General features: G+C 39.7%; 1 protein-coding gene across 6 annotated transcripts in view; it reads right to left on the bottom strand.

The window, feature by feature from the left end:
• Positions 1-950: 950 nt before the first annotated feature.
• Positions 951-15,124, bottom strand: part of LOC121387410 (supervillin-like) — a 220,021-nt gene continuing 205,847 nt past the window's right edge. For all 6 annotated transcript variants that reach the window (XM_041518514.1, XM_041518515.1, XM_041518517.1 and 3 more), the window contains 12 exons: positions 14,510-14,655; positions 12,670-12,826; positions 10,870-11,042; positions 10,410-10,516; positions 9,743-9,912; positions 8,683-8,837; positions 7,932-8,245; positions 7,647-7,780; positions 6,420-6,731; positions 5,370-5,491; positions 2,727-2,882; positions 951-2,101 (listed from right to left, as the gene is read on the bottom strand). In XM_041518514.1, the coding sequence (XP_041374448.1) occupies positions 2,015-2,101; positions 2,727-2,882; positions 5,370-5,491; positions 6,420-6,731; positions 7,647-7,780; positions 7,932-8,245; positions 8,683-8,837; positions 9,743-9,912; positions 10,410-10,516; positions 10,870-11,042; positions 12,670-12,826; positions 14,510-14,655 (2,033 nt within the window). In that variant the 3' untranslated portion in view covers positions 951-2,014. The remainder of the gene's footprint in view (positions 2,102-2,726; positions 2,883-5,369; positions 5,492-6,419; positions 6,732-7,646; positions 7,781-7,931; positions 8,246-8,682; positions 8,838-9,742; positions 9,913-10,409; positions 10,517-10,869; positions 11,043-12,669; positions 12,827-14,509; positions 14,656-15,124) is intronic.

Genomic DNA, 15,124 nt, shown 5'->3' with positions numbered 1-15,124 from the left:
GCACTGACTGGGATGGGGAAGATAATATACCAGTGACAGGGGCACTGACTGGGATGGGGAAGACGATATCCCAGTGACAGGGGCACTGACTGGGATGGGGAAGATGATATCCCAGTGACAGGGCACTGACTGGGATGGGGAAGATAATATACCAGTGACAGGGGCACCGACTGGGATGGGGAAGATGATATCCCAGTGACAGGGGCACTGACTGGGATGGGGAAGATGATATCCCAGTGACAGGGCACTGACTGGGATGGGGAAGATAATATACCAGTCATGGGGGCACTAGGTTACCCCCCCCCCCTCCCCCGAGTTGCAAAGTGGATAATTACGGCTGCAGTGGTATGTTTAGCTGGGGATAACAGACTGAGAAACCACCTAGTTGATTTTATTGTTGAGTCACATACTGTATCATCTACATACACTAAGAACTGACCATAAACAAACTGCATTTGTCAATTGGTGCACATATACACATCACAAAGAATCTATTCCCAGGCACAGACCATGAGGAATCAAGTCACAGGTAATGAAGAATCAATTCAGTCAAAATGTAAAAATCTGTTTTTCCCACTCACATGCATTTTTAACAGCTTGCAGATTCATTTGCATAAATATACAAATTAAGATGTTTACAGATTCCTCTCGCATTCATTTAAAAAAAAAATTCGTCTTGTATTTTTTTAAAAATGAAACAAAATCTTTCTTTTTCAATTTTGTTGTTGTCTTTGTCATTGTCATGTTGGGGTAAACATTTACACAACCCACAAAGAATCGACTCCATAAGGACTCTGTAAATTTTCTTAAGACACTTTTTCTTGGAGGGTTTATTCAGAATTGGCACTGAAGTTTGTTTGCTTTAGACAAGCTATGCGTTTACATATATGATATGATATAAAATGAGATGAATCATATACATCAAATCCTTATGAACTGAAAAATGTCTCAGGCACATTAAGGGGGGGGGAATGCTGTTTTGCTACTGGATGACCTGAATTAAAATATTTGCTGTTTGGACAACCCAAGTTCCAATATTACTGGGCAATCACAATGCTTGCTTTTTGGTTGATCCAAACCATGCAATGTTTGCTCTTGGAAGACTTGAACAGGACTATTTGCTGTTAGGATGACCCGTATCACAATGCTTTGCTGTTAGATGGCCTTAATGACAATGTTTGATGTTGGATGGCCCAAATCAAAATGCTAACTGCTGCGTAAGCCTGAATCACAATGCTTGCTGATGATGGCCTGAATAACAATGCTAGATGATGGATGTCCCAAGTCACAATTGGATGACCTGAATCATAATGTCTGCTGTTGGACTGGGCGACCTGATGATTTAATGATTGACATGTAAAAAGCCATCAGACTGTAATCACACAACGGACAGTGATTGCAGCACACGAGATGAATGAATCTTGCAGAGATCGCAGTCCATGATTACGAGTAGAAAATGTTGTCGATAATTAGGAAATGTTGTCAGTGATGTCATCACAACATTATCTTTCAGCTTAAAAATAGCAGTTGAGCTTTTATTTCCATGGCAACAAAAACTAGCTTTAAACATCACTTGAAGGTAATGTTTTTTATTTCTCTTTCTCAAAGACTTTTTTTCATTCAGTTTCTTCATTTACCTAATTCTCTTCAACCAATTTCCAGTCCATTGTCCAATTCTCAATCCAGTTTTGAACGTCCATTCTTTAATTCCCGCAGTTCAGTTTTGAAACTCCATTTTTATATTCTTGCAGTTCAGTTTTGAAAGTCTATTACCCGAATGTCTTCGTCTGTTACTTATTTTAAGTGTTGTTATGAAAGTCCATTACTTATTTCTTTTATTCCAGTTTTGGAAGTCTGCTTCTCACTTCTCTTCATCCAGTTTTGAAATTCCGTTCTTTAATTTTTTTTATATTATTCAATTCCAGTTCCGATTGTTTTCAATGTGGTTAATTTTGTTCAGCACAACCTGGGTCCCAGCTGTTTGTTAGGAAGGGTCTGGTTACTGGTTACCGAGCTAGAACAGATGGGCATGCTGTTTTAACTGTCTCTGTCTCCACGCCGGCAGCAAGTAGAACTCTTCTCGGTTCATTTCCATCAGTTCCTGAAACAAAACAAATAACGATTAGCAGACATTTTCAAAACCATGGACGAAATCAAAGTTAAAGTTTTGGTTTAACGACACCACTAGAACACAATGATTTATTCATCATCAGCTATTGGATGTCAAACATTTGGCAATTTTGACATTTAATCTTAGAGAAGAAGTTTGTTTTGGTTAATGACAGCACTAGAGCACATTGATTTATTAATCAATGGCTATTGAATGTCAAACATTTGGTAATTTTGACATATAATCTTAGAGAGGAAACCCGATACATTTTTCAATTAGTAGCAAGGTATCTTATATATGTCCCACAGACAGAACAGCACATACCACGACCTATGACATACCAGTCATGGTGCACTGGCTAGAAAAAGAAATAGCCCAAAGGGCCCAGCGACGGGGATCGATCCCAAACGATCAAGTAAGCACTTTACCACTGGGCTACGTCCCACCCCAAGAAACAATGACACAACAACAAGAAGAAACATCAGAGGAAACCCGCTACATTTTTTCCTAATGCAGCAAGGGATCTTTTATATGCACTTTCCCACAGACAGGAAGGCACATACCACAGCCTTTTACCAGTTGTTGTGCACTGGCTGGAACGGGGAAAAAAGATCACCTGAAAGTCGTCGTCGTCCAGGTAGGCCTCGAGTCGTGCAGCATCGACGCCCTCTGGGAGAGGTTCTACCTGCAGCTCTTCCAGCGTGAACCTCGTCTTGTTCAACCTCGTGAGAACCTCCGACAGGCGGTCGATGTACCCCACTTCCTTACCCTCCTGCAGAGAGAAGAAAACAAGTTAAAAGTGAACCTGGTCTTGCTCAACCTCGTAAGAACCTCCGACAGGCAGTCGTTGTACCCCTCTTCCTTACCCTCCTGTAGAGAGAAGAAAACCAGTTAAAAGTGAACCTCGTCTTGCTCAACCTCGTGAGAACCTCCGACAGGCGGTTGTTGTACCCCTCTTCCTTACCCTCCTGTAGAGAGAAAAAAACCAGTTAAAAGTGAACCTCGTCTTGCTCAACCTCGTAAGAACCTCCGACAGGCGGTCGTTGTACCCCTCTTCCTTATCCTCCTGTAGAGAGAAGAAAACCAGTTAAAAGTGAACCTCATCTTGCTCAACCTCCGACAGCCGGTCGATGTACCCCTCTTCCTTACCCTCCTGCAGAGTGAAGAAAACAAGTTGTACATTTGTTTTGTTTTACGACACAACTAAAAAGTTTTTTTGTTGTTTAATGATACCACTAGAGCATATTAATTAATTAATCATCGGCTATTGGATGTCAAACATTTGGTAATTCTAACACACAGTCATCAGAGGAAACCCACCACTAGAGCACATTGATTAATTAATCATCGGCTATTGGATGTCAAACATTTGGCAATTTTGACATATAGTCTTAGAGAGGAAACCCTTACATTTTTTAATTAGTTGCAAGGGATCTTGTATATTAACCATCCCACAGACAGAATAGCACATACCACATCCTTTGATATACCAGTCATGGTGCACTGGCAGGATGAGAAATAGCCCAATGTTGACCCATAAACGGGGATCGATCCTAGACTGACTGCACATCAGGCACATAATAAAAAACATGAAGTGTTTATTGGCTGGATTTGAAACCACAGTATTCATTTGCAGAGCATTTTATAGTCCATTTAATGACAATACCAACTGAGACATGAAAAAAACATTCAATTAATTACTAGGTAGTCACAATATGTACTGTCAAACATTCACTGAAAATACCTTTAAATGTTGTTATTTACATAATATTTTACTGTCCATGATGATAATTACTAAATCAACTGGAATAAAAAAAAAAAAATAAAAAAAAAGAGTCCAATTGACCAGCCAAGATATATGTAAGTGTTATCAAACACTGATTGAAAATAGTAAAGCATTGTCAACTCAAAAGTTGAAGAGACCAAACCAAACATAGTTGGTCGAGATAAACATAATAGTTTTTGTTGAAAATGATGTCAAGGCATATTTATTTACATATAATATCCATGTCATATTTTGGTGATTTTAGTACAGAGCCGTGACAATTTCCGATTAACATACATGGTTGATATTTTCTACATTAAGAACGACTGATGACGATTCACCCATCTCTCTCTCTCTCTATATATATATGTTACAGTTAATCTGTATAATCAGGTAATATGTATATTACCCGATTGTTTCAGCTAATATGTATATTACCTGTTTCACTCAGGTAATATGTATATTAGCTGAAAAAATCAGGTAATATACATATTACCTGAAATATACTTCACTAATTTATATATAGCAGCCTAAATCAAGCACTGTTTTTCCAACTAATCCCATCTGCGTCCTAGCAGGCTGGCACTACTTTATTGTGCACACTTTATTGTGCTCTACAGACAGGATTAGTTAAAACAGCAGTGGTGGATTATACAGATTAACTGTAACATTGTCTATGAAATGATTTAACAATGAACATGTACATCAAAGGACACTGAGAACGTGGACTACATTGATCAAAAGACTTGTTTTGAACTGAGAACTTGGTCTACATTGATCTAAAGACTTGTCAGTACCATTCTGCATGTTTCAGGTAATCTGTATAAATTAGTGAAGTATATTTCAGGTAATATGTATATTACCTGATTTTTTTAGCTAATATACACATTACCTGAGTGAAACAGGTAATATACATATTAGCTGAAAAAATCAGGTAATATACATATTACCTGATTATACAGATTAACTGTAACATATATACTCTTCCTATAACCACTGTTTGTACTGGCCGATTACAATGAATGAATGAATGAATGAATGAATGAAAGAATGAATGAATGAATGAATGAATGAATGAATGAATGAATGAATGAATGAATGAATGAATGAATGAATGTTTAACGACATCCCAGCACGAAAAATACATCGGCTATTGGGTGTCAAACTATGGCCGATTACAATGACTACTTAAAGCAAAGTCATAAATGTCTATATTAGCAGACAGATGCATTACAAAATCATTCATTTGACTTCGGTCATCGTACACTGTAGCTAAAACAAATAGAAAGAATACTTGTCCTTAATTTTTTGTGCATTACATGTGGATTACAGGAGGAAAATAACTAGTTACTGATGTAGGATATCGTGTTTATCCTGTTCAGGCCAAAATGGAAATTGCACCCTACAAGCCTCACAGAATTTCCCATTCTTACCATCACAGGACAAGGCTGCTATTCTATGTTATTTCTGTACAGGCCACAAACCCACACAAACCTGTAAACTGATGTTTCTAACCACTGGATCCACGTCCCAGTATGGGAAGAGGTTGGTGAAACACTTCGGCTCGACACCCGCACACACGTGGTAAGCACCAGGGGGGTTATCCGGCCTCTTCTCTGTAACAAAGTCAATACAATAAAACACTTACATCACATCATTCACTTGTTGAAGGGAAAGGAATGTTTAACGGCACCTCAGCACATTGTTTAATGAGCAGTTATTGAATTAAAGTCGTGATTCAAATGAAGAAAATTTAATGTAATACTTGCCTTTAAAAAAAGAAAACAATATAATGCTTAACTTAAAAAAAAAAAAAAAAAAAAAAACAATTTGAAAAAATATTAATGTAATTTTTAACTTTAAAAACTTAATGTATTACTTAAATGTTTAAAAAAACCCCAAACAAACAAACAAAAAACCCACAAAAAACTTAATGTAATTCTTAAGTTAACCATTATTTAAGAAACAAAAAACTTAATGAAGTGTTTAAATTATTATACAAACATAAAATAAAAACACAAAACATTTTAACATATTGCTTAACTTAAAGGTGCTATGTTAAAGTTACAACAATGGTAGTTCCCAACAAACATATTTATAGATTTTTGCTTCAGCTAAATGCCTATAAAAATTACAACCAAATCATTCCATTTACTAGTAGACATTTTGTTTATTTATGGAGGGAATCTTAAGAGTATATCACAGGCATTAATTAGTGATGTCACTGTGTTATGTGTACAGATTCAACACACTAACTTTTCCCCATAATTCTTTGCAGACAACTGACAAAGAAACAAAAGATGGTGACCATGCTATATTTAGTCACAAATTATTCGGGAGACCCCTCTTGTCCGTCCAGTACAAGACTTTTAAAAATTATTATTACCAAGTTAATTATGGAAGATTACACCTAGGATCGATTAATTTCTAATCATAATAAAATATGGCAGTTTCAAATTTAACATAGGATCTTTTAAAAAAAAAACCCCACCTCAATTTAATACTTAACTTAAAAAAAGAAAGAAATGAAATTGTGTCTTTTACCTTGACAATAATTAAGGGCGGTCTGAATAGCACATTTCCGATCCACATTAAAACGGGCGTGGGCTGAACCAGTCTTCACATTCTCCTGTTCCTCGGTTGCTATGGGCCACCAGCCCTGCCAGAGGTAAACCTCGTGGTCATTGTCTATGAGAAACAGGCCCGGCTGCGACACTTTGTACAGGTCAGACTGCAGGAATGGAAACGGGGTGGTGAGCTCCGAGCGTGACGTGTTGGGGACTTCGTTTACTTCTAGAACACCTGATACACTGCACATGTAGAAAATACGGATCGTGTGTGTGTATGGCTTGGGATCTGAAATTTTTAAAAATAAAATAAAGATTATTAATACCAGACTGTATTATAAATAGAGGCTATTACCAGTGTTTTTCGATATCGTCAATATCATATATTAGGAATAAAAATTGTATTATACGAGCCTTTGGCGAGCATAATACATTATTTTTATTACTAATATATGATATTGACGATAACGAAACACACGAGGGTAATAATCACTTAATCATATAACCTCAAGCTTAATACAATGTGTTTTTGTAAACTGTATATACAACTTTAATTCCCGTCCGCCATTACTAGATATTCAAATGACGTAAGAATATGTAATTTTGGATATCCTTACATAAAAATAAACTAGTGCTTAATGTTTTTTGTTTTTTGAATGCTTGACAGCTTTCAATGTAAATTTGCTATTTAAATGTTTTTGAATGACGACTATGTAGGCAAACATCAATTATGGAGTGTCACCATAGTACATTTGCTTAAATGTTAATAAATATAGTGCCGTAACCTCGATTAATTTATACCTAATTTGCAAGTTATCAAATTCTTAAAGTATGTGGGATGTATCACTTCGACGTTATACAATTGGCGCACAGCAACCTTACTGTAACATCAATCAAATGAGTACATTTAAATTATAATCGATTATGCTAAAGTTCGTGACAATTAAACATTATTTTACTCTGCACATGATAAGATATGCAAGCTCGTTTCATATCCTATAATTATCACAATGCCAGTAACTACACATGGTTGGTTTACTTCAGTGTTGTGTCATGTACTGTATTATTTTACCTTTTATGAGAGACAAGTAGCTGCTTGGGTCGTAGCCATATGGAGCTGCCCAGAACAGAAAGGTCTCTTTAAGAAACCAACTACGGGTGGTTGGTTGATTTCAGTGTTGTGTCATGTACTGTATTATTTTACCTTTTATGAGAGACAAGTAGCTGTTTGGGTCGTAGCCATCGAGAGCTGCCCAGAACGGAGAGGTCTCTTCCCCTTCTTCAATCTCAGTTATCACAATGCTGGCATCCTCATGGAGGCCAACTTCTAATGGACACCTGGTATAATAAAACAAATAAATCTTAAAAAATAAATTTTTCCACCGTGGAGAATTGGTTAGGAGTGCTTTACCACTAGGCTACGTCCCGCCCGCCATAAAAATCAGCACGATACCCAAGCTCATTTAATAATCTCTATTTATGAACTTACGTGGATTTCAACTGCTCGGCCGCTGTGACGGCTAGTTTGCGTGCATGCGGCAACGACTTGCACCCGTGCCAGGTGTAGAGGAGCCCAGTTCGCACACTGAGCAGGATCAGTGATGAGCGACTGCGCAGGTTACTCATGCATAGCGGCACCTCCACGAGACACAGCTCGTTGTCGAACTCCCCGCGCACCCAGTAGAACCGCACGGCGCCCTGCGAGTTGGTCGCCGGTTCCTCACGCTTCCCGATGTGGATTAGCATCTTACCCTTGAAGAGGTTGAGGAAACATGGCGGCTCCTTGCCCTGGATAACACGGACCTGGACAACAGAACAAAAAAGAGTTAATAAACTCACAGAGTAGTGAGATTACACACGCACACATGTGTATATGCAGACACAAACACATATGCACACACATATACAGACACCAGACAGAGTGAATAAAAAAATTAGACAGACGAAGACCTGGGGATAAAAGAGAGAGAGAGAGAGAGAGAGAGAGAGAGAGAGAGAGAGAGAGAGAGAGAGAGAGAGAGAGAGAGAGAGACAGAGACAGAGAGTCAGAGAGAGACAGAGAGAGAGAGACAGAGAAAGAGAGAGAGCGAGAGAGAGAGAGAGTGAGAGACAGAGACAGAGAGACAGACAGAAAGAGAGAGACAGAGAGAAAGAGAGAGACAGACAGAGAGAAAGAGAGAGACAGACAGACAGAGAGAAAGAGAGACAGACAAATTAAAGATGGACGTTATAAGACGTACCTGAGGCCCGCGTTCCTCGTCCAACTCGACGGTCATCAGAGCGGATGCTCCCTTCTCATTGATTGTCGACTGGTTTCCCTGCCAGAAGAAGTACGCACACTTCTCGCGACCCGTGAGGGAGTGGCGGGCAGCGTGACCTTTCAGTGACTTGATACCTGCATTAGAGAGAGAACATTCAGATACATATAGAGATTATTATACGAGCTTGTGTGTTGTACCGATTTTATGAAACGAGTGTCAGGATTTTTGTATTGTCCAAGCGGTGGGTGGGTGGGTGTGAGATTACCTGAAGCTGTGACCATGTACTGCCAGTGGAGACATGCGGGGTGGGGGAGATGTATGGTGGGTGGGTGTGAGATTACCTGAAGCTGTGACCATGTACTGCCAGTGGAGACATGCGGGGTGGGTGAGATGTATGGTGGGTGGGTGTGAGATTACCTGAAGCTGTGCTGCCAGTGGAGACATGCGGGGTGGGTGAGATGTATGGTGGGTGAGTGTGAGATTACCTGAAGCTGTGACCATGTACTGCCAGTGGAGACATGCGGGGTGAGGGAGATGTATGGTGGGTGGGTGTGAGATTACCTGAAGCTGTGACCATGTACTGCCAGTGGAGACATGCGGGGTGGGTGAGATGTATGGTGGGTGGGTGTGAGATTACCTGAAGCTGTGACCATGTACTGCCAGTGGAGACATGCGGGGTGGGTGAGATGTATGGTGGGTGGGTGTGAGATTACCTGAAGCTGTGACCATGTACTGCCAGTGGAGACATGCGGGGTGGGTGAGATGTATGGTGGGTGGGTGTGAGATTACCTGAAGCTGTGACCATGTACTGCCAGTGGAGACATGCGGGGTTGGTGAGATGTATGGTGGGTGGGTGGTATGTAAGATTACCTGAGCTGTAACCATGTACTGCCAGCGTATGACATACAGGGTAGGGGAGATGTTGGGTGGGTGGGTGGGTGGCTGTGAGATTACCTGAAGCTGTGACCATGTACTGCTAGCGTATGACATACAGGGTAGGGGAGATGTTGGGTGGGTGGGTGGGTGGCTGTGAGATTACCTGAAGCTGTGACCATGTACTGCCAGCGTACGACGTACGTGTCTCCATCGTGGAACTGTCCGTAGCTCTGTTCCTGCAGCTTGTAGTGGTCGTACTCCAGCACGTGCCACATAGTGGTGGATAGAGTGAGCACATCAAACTCTCGAACCAGTCCGTCCAGATTCTCTTTCCTGTATAACACACACACAGACACTGTCAGTATATCAATCTATACTCACCTAACACAGATTCAAAAACTAATACAGAACTCTATGTGCCACATAGTGGTGGAGAGAGTGAACACATCAAACTCTCGAACCAGTCCTTCCAGATTCTCCTTCCTACTGGATGTAACACACATAGACACTGTCAGTACATCAAACTATACGCACAACAGCACAACACAGATTCAAAAACTAATACAGAACTCCAGTATGTGCCAAATAGTGGTGGACAGTGAACACATCAAACTCTCGTACCAGCCCATCCCGAACTGTTTTCCTACAGAAATGACAATGTCGTATATATCAATCTATACTCCCATCCCAGCACACTACAGATTTAAAAACTGACTGAGCTAAATTCTGTTTCCCAGTTACGATATGGAAAAAAAAAGAGCACTTGCGATAATGTGCCTTTAATTTAAAAAGACAGGAAAAACACAATCAGTATATTTGTACAAACTCACCAGTTTCTTCCTCTTCCCACATGAGATCCTTCCAACACAAGAGTGACGGGAGATTTCACGGGTTCCAACATCTTCTTTACATCGTATGGCTTCAGTTCCGCATGCTCCTGGTGTCGGAAAAAAAAAAAAAAAAAAATAATATATATATATATATATATATATATATATATATTCTGCCTTAATATCCAAGTACTTACTGTTCATAAAATAGACAAAAGTCTTTACTGAGAGAGAGAGAGAGAGAGAGAGAGAGAGAGAGAGAGAGAGAGAGAGAGAGAGAGAGAGAGAGAGAGAGAGAGACACACACACAGACACAGACACAGACACAGAGAGACACAGAGACAGAGACAAAAATAGAGAGACACAGAGAGAGACAAACACACAGACACACTGCTTAAGCATAACAACAAATTAATTATTAATGGATTACAAATAACAATTTGATAAAAAAAAGTTTTACCTTCTTTTGCAGTTCTTCACTGTGGCCACGGCAACGGATAATTCTTGAGGTATCGGGCCAATCACTGAACTTCTCTCGGAACAGCACGGTTTCCATGTTCTGACTGATTTTACCGAACAACGCCCAGTCCGGTCGCTTCGTGTCGGCCATCTTGAGGCCTCCATCTTCCTCAGCTGAAACAATCACAACAAAAATGTAATACAATGGTTCTAAAATATGTAAAGTTTTTTTTTTAATTCTCATAATAAAACGTAAAGGTCTTTTGTCTTAAAACCATCCACAACATACATAACACGGACAAATTTGTATTAAATCTGGGACTAGTTCCTGAATTTGTTTTATAAAATCTGGGACTAGTCCGGTGTTTTTGGATTAAAAGAAAAGAAAGAAAGAAATGTTTTATTTAATGACGCACTCAACACATTTTATTTACGGTTATATGGCGTCAGACATATGGTTAAGGACCACACAGATTTGGAGAGGAAACCCGCTGTTGCCACATAGGCTACTCTTTTTACGACAGGCAGCAAGGGATCTTTTATTTGCACTTCCCACAGGCAGGATAGCACAAACCATGGCCTTTGTTGAACCAGTTATGGATCACTGGTCGGTGCAAGTGGTTTACACCTACCCATTGAGCCTTGCGGAGCACTCGCTCAGGGTTTGGAGTCGGTATCTGAATTAAAAATCCCATGCCTCGACTGGGATCCGAACCCAGTACCTACCAGCCTGCAGACCGATGGCCTGTCACGACGCCACCGAGGCCGGTTTTGGATTAAAAATGCACAGTATGGCACCAGGGCTGGATATGATGATATAAATGCACCACTGATGCATAACTCACCAAGTGGGGGGACAGAGTTATCGGTGGACACTCTCAGGGCCATTTACGGTATTTCTGTGTCACAGAAAAATCAACCTCCACTGAGGGGATTTGAACCACGGACTCTCAGTGCGAGAGTCCAGCGCTCTACCAACTGAGCTAATAGGGAAATTCCCACTAGCTACTGCCAGTAGGAACATTATATACCAACACTACTACACTGTATATCCAATTTCCTGCCATCTGGGATATAAACTGAGTGTAATGTATGTCAGAAACGTCTGTGAAAGGATGGGTTATGTGCTAATAAAACATGACAAACATGGCACCAAGTCAGACCAGCGTGGCGGAGCACCAACCTGATTATAGTGTTGGTGAACACTGATCAATGTCTACAATTTTACTGATCATACTTTGACTCATTTACACGTACCGGTACACTTTTGTTGGAGAAAACTTACTTGTGAGAGGAGATAAAGGGTTAATGTTGACATAAATGGCACCAAGTCAGACCAGCGTGGCGGAGCACCAACCTGATTATAGTGTTGGTGAACACTGATCAATGTCTACAATTTTACTGATCATACTTTGACTCATTTACACGTACCGGCACACTTTTGTTGGAGAAAACTTACTTGTGAGGGGAGATAAAGGGTTAATGTTGACATAAATGGCACCAAGTCAGACCAGCGTGGCGGAGCACCAACCTGATTATAGTGTTGGTGAACACTGATCAATGTCTACAATTTTACTGATCATACTTTGACTCATTTACACGTACCGGTACACTTTTGTTGGAGAAAACTTACTTGTGAGAGGAGATAAAGGGTTAATGTTGACATAAATGGCACCAAGTCAGACCAGCGTGGCGGAGCACCAACCTGATTATAGTGTTGGTGAACACTGATCAATGTCTACAATTTTATTGAACATACTTTGACTCGTTTACACATACACTTTTGTTGGAGAAGACTTACTTGTGAGAGGAGATAAAGGGTTAATGTCACAATCTGAGTAATCGTATCCTCGATCCCAAAGTTTCTGAGCCAGTTTCAGTGCGAGTTTCCTGTTGTCCAATGAAACAGCAGTACCCATCCACAAGTACATCTCCCCGCCGAAGTCAAACACCAGAACCTGAAAACAATTCAGAGGAATTACATGTAAATGTCTCGTCCACCATAAACGGATCTGATGTCGCCAGGGAACACTTTGTTCAGTTTCGCATTGTGATTCACTACACAAAGTTCGGAGATCGCTACACAATTATAAAACATGAAACAGTATAGTTGCTAATCAAGGAGTCTGGATAATTGAAGTTGCAGGTGGCGAAGTATCAATTTTATTTGCTTAAATCCTGTCACAGAGGCTGTTCTCTTCATGTCAGGTAGTACATAGCACCCACTGTTAATAATTTACTCAGTGCTTGGCTTTTTGTTTGTATTGTCACCAATGTATAATCAATAGTGGTGAGATACCTTCACTTCTTTTTAAACATTTCCTATTTGGTCAACATGTGTGAGTATTTCTCAAATGGCAACATGCTACATGTAGAGTGTACATGATAAAACTATTAACCTCATATCTCTTCTACATTTCGTATTTGGTCAACATGTGTGAGTATTTCTCAAATGGCAACATTCAACATGTAGACTGTACATGATAAAGCTATTAACCTCATATCTCTTCTACATTTCGTATTTGGTCAACATGTGTGAGTATTTCTCAAATGGCAACATGCTACATGTAGACTGTACATGATAAAATTATTAACCTCATATCTCTTCTACATTTCGTATTTGGTTAACACACCCGAGTATTTTTTGTATGGCAATGTGTTATAATGGAAACAAAAAAGCGAAACAATGAAAAGTAAACTCGATGCACCTCCTCATTCTCCAGTATTTCTCTAATGGTAACATTATGATACACTCAAAACATGCTCAACTATGAACAGTAAATTCTATTCACTGAGTGGTAGACTTTAAAGTCACAGACGTCTGAAACACCAGCCATATTGACCACTATTTATTTATTATTTTAAATCATGCACGAGATACCGATGTCTGGGCAGGCCGGTCCACTTGACGGATAGGAATTTATTCCAATAATAGAAATGGACAGGTGTCTTCAGACCAACATGAATGACAAAAGTGGGACCGCCGGTAAACACACATTTTAAAGAAATAATTTCAGTCTCAGAGATCGAGAATCGGTCCCAGACCGTGAAAAAAGGGCTTTTCCTCACCCCTGATTCATTCCTCTCTTCAACATCTCGTATTTGAGCTGCACGCCCCAGTATCTCTCTTACAGTAATATTAATACACGTAACACAGTGAAATCTACTGACCTCCTCTTTCTTCAACATCTCGTATTTGAGCTGCACGCCCCAGTATCTCTCTTACAGTAATGTTAATAGACAGAAAACAGTGAAATCTACTGACCTCCTCTTTCTTCAACATCTCGTATATCGGCAGCACGCCCCAGTATCTCTCTTACAGTAATGTTAATACACAGAACACAGTGAAATCTACTGACCTCCTCTTTCTTCAACATCTCGTATTTGGGCAGCACGCACCAGTATCTCTCTTACAGTAATGTTAATACACAGAAAACAGTGAAATCTACTGACCTCCTCTTTCTTCAACATCTCGTATTTGGGCAGCATGCCCCAGTATCTCTCTTACAGTAATGTTAATAGACAGAAAACAGTGAAATCTACTGACCTCCTCTTTCTTCAACATCTCGTATTTGGGCAGCATGCACCAGTATCTCTCTTACAGTAATGTTAATAGACAGAAAACAGTGAAATCTACTGACCTCCTCTTTCTTCAACATCTCGTATTTGGGCAGCACGCCCCAGTATCTCTCGTAAGGCTCGAGCGAGTTCTCCACCAGGTGGTACACCATGTTTGTCTTGGTCAGGTGACTCTCAAACAGCTCGTCCTCCTCATCTGGACCACACGCTACACGACAGAAAGGAAAGGAATGTTTGTTTAACACCATACCAGCACGTGATAAAACTGGTCAACAAATACTAGTTACTTTTCAACACCCAAATTTTCAATTTAAAATTATTCCATAAACATGAATAAATTGGTTACTCTTTGCAAAATGAAAGTATAGTTCACAATTTCTTTTATTGTTTTTAATTAATTAATTTATATTTTAAAAAAAACAAATTTGATGACATACATGTAATGTGAGTAATGCACAGCTATAAAATTTGAAAAAAATAAAACTGCTTTGTTTTCGAATTAAAAAAAAAAAATTGAAAGGTTAAAACTTTATTTTTTGATAACTGCATGTATGACTTTGAACATAACCAGCCGAGGACCCCATTTTTCGAAGCGATCTTAGGGCTAAAGTCACTGTAAGTGCCAAACCATCTTACATACTAAAGGTGATTTTAATGCTAGCTTTGCTTTGTCAAAC

Source organism: Gigantopelta aegis, chromosome 13 (assembly GCF_016097555.1).
Source record: "Gigantopelta aegis isolate Gae_Host chromosome 13, Gae_host_genome, whole genome shotgun sequence".
Lineage (NCBI taxonomy): Eukaryota > Metazoa > Mollusca > Gastropoda > Neomphalida > Peltospiridae > Gigantopelta > Gigantopelta aegis.
This window is presented reverse-complemented; position numbering and strand designations above follow the sequence as displayed.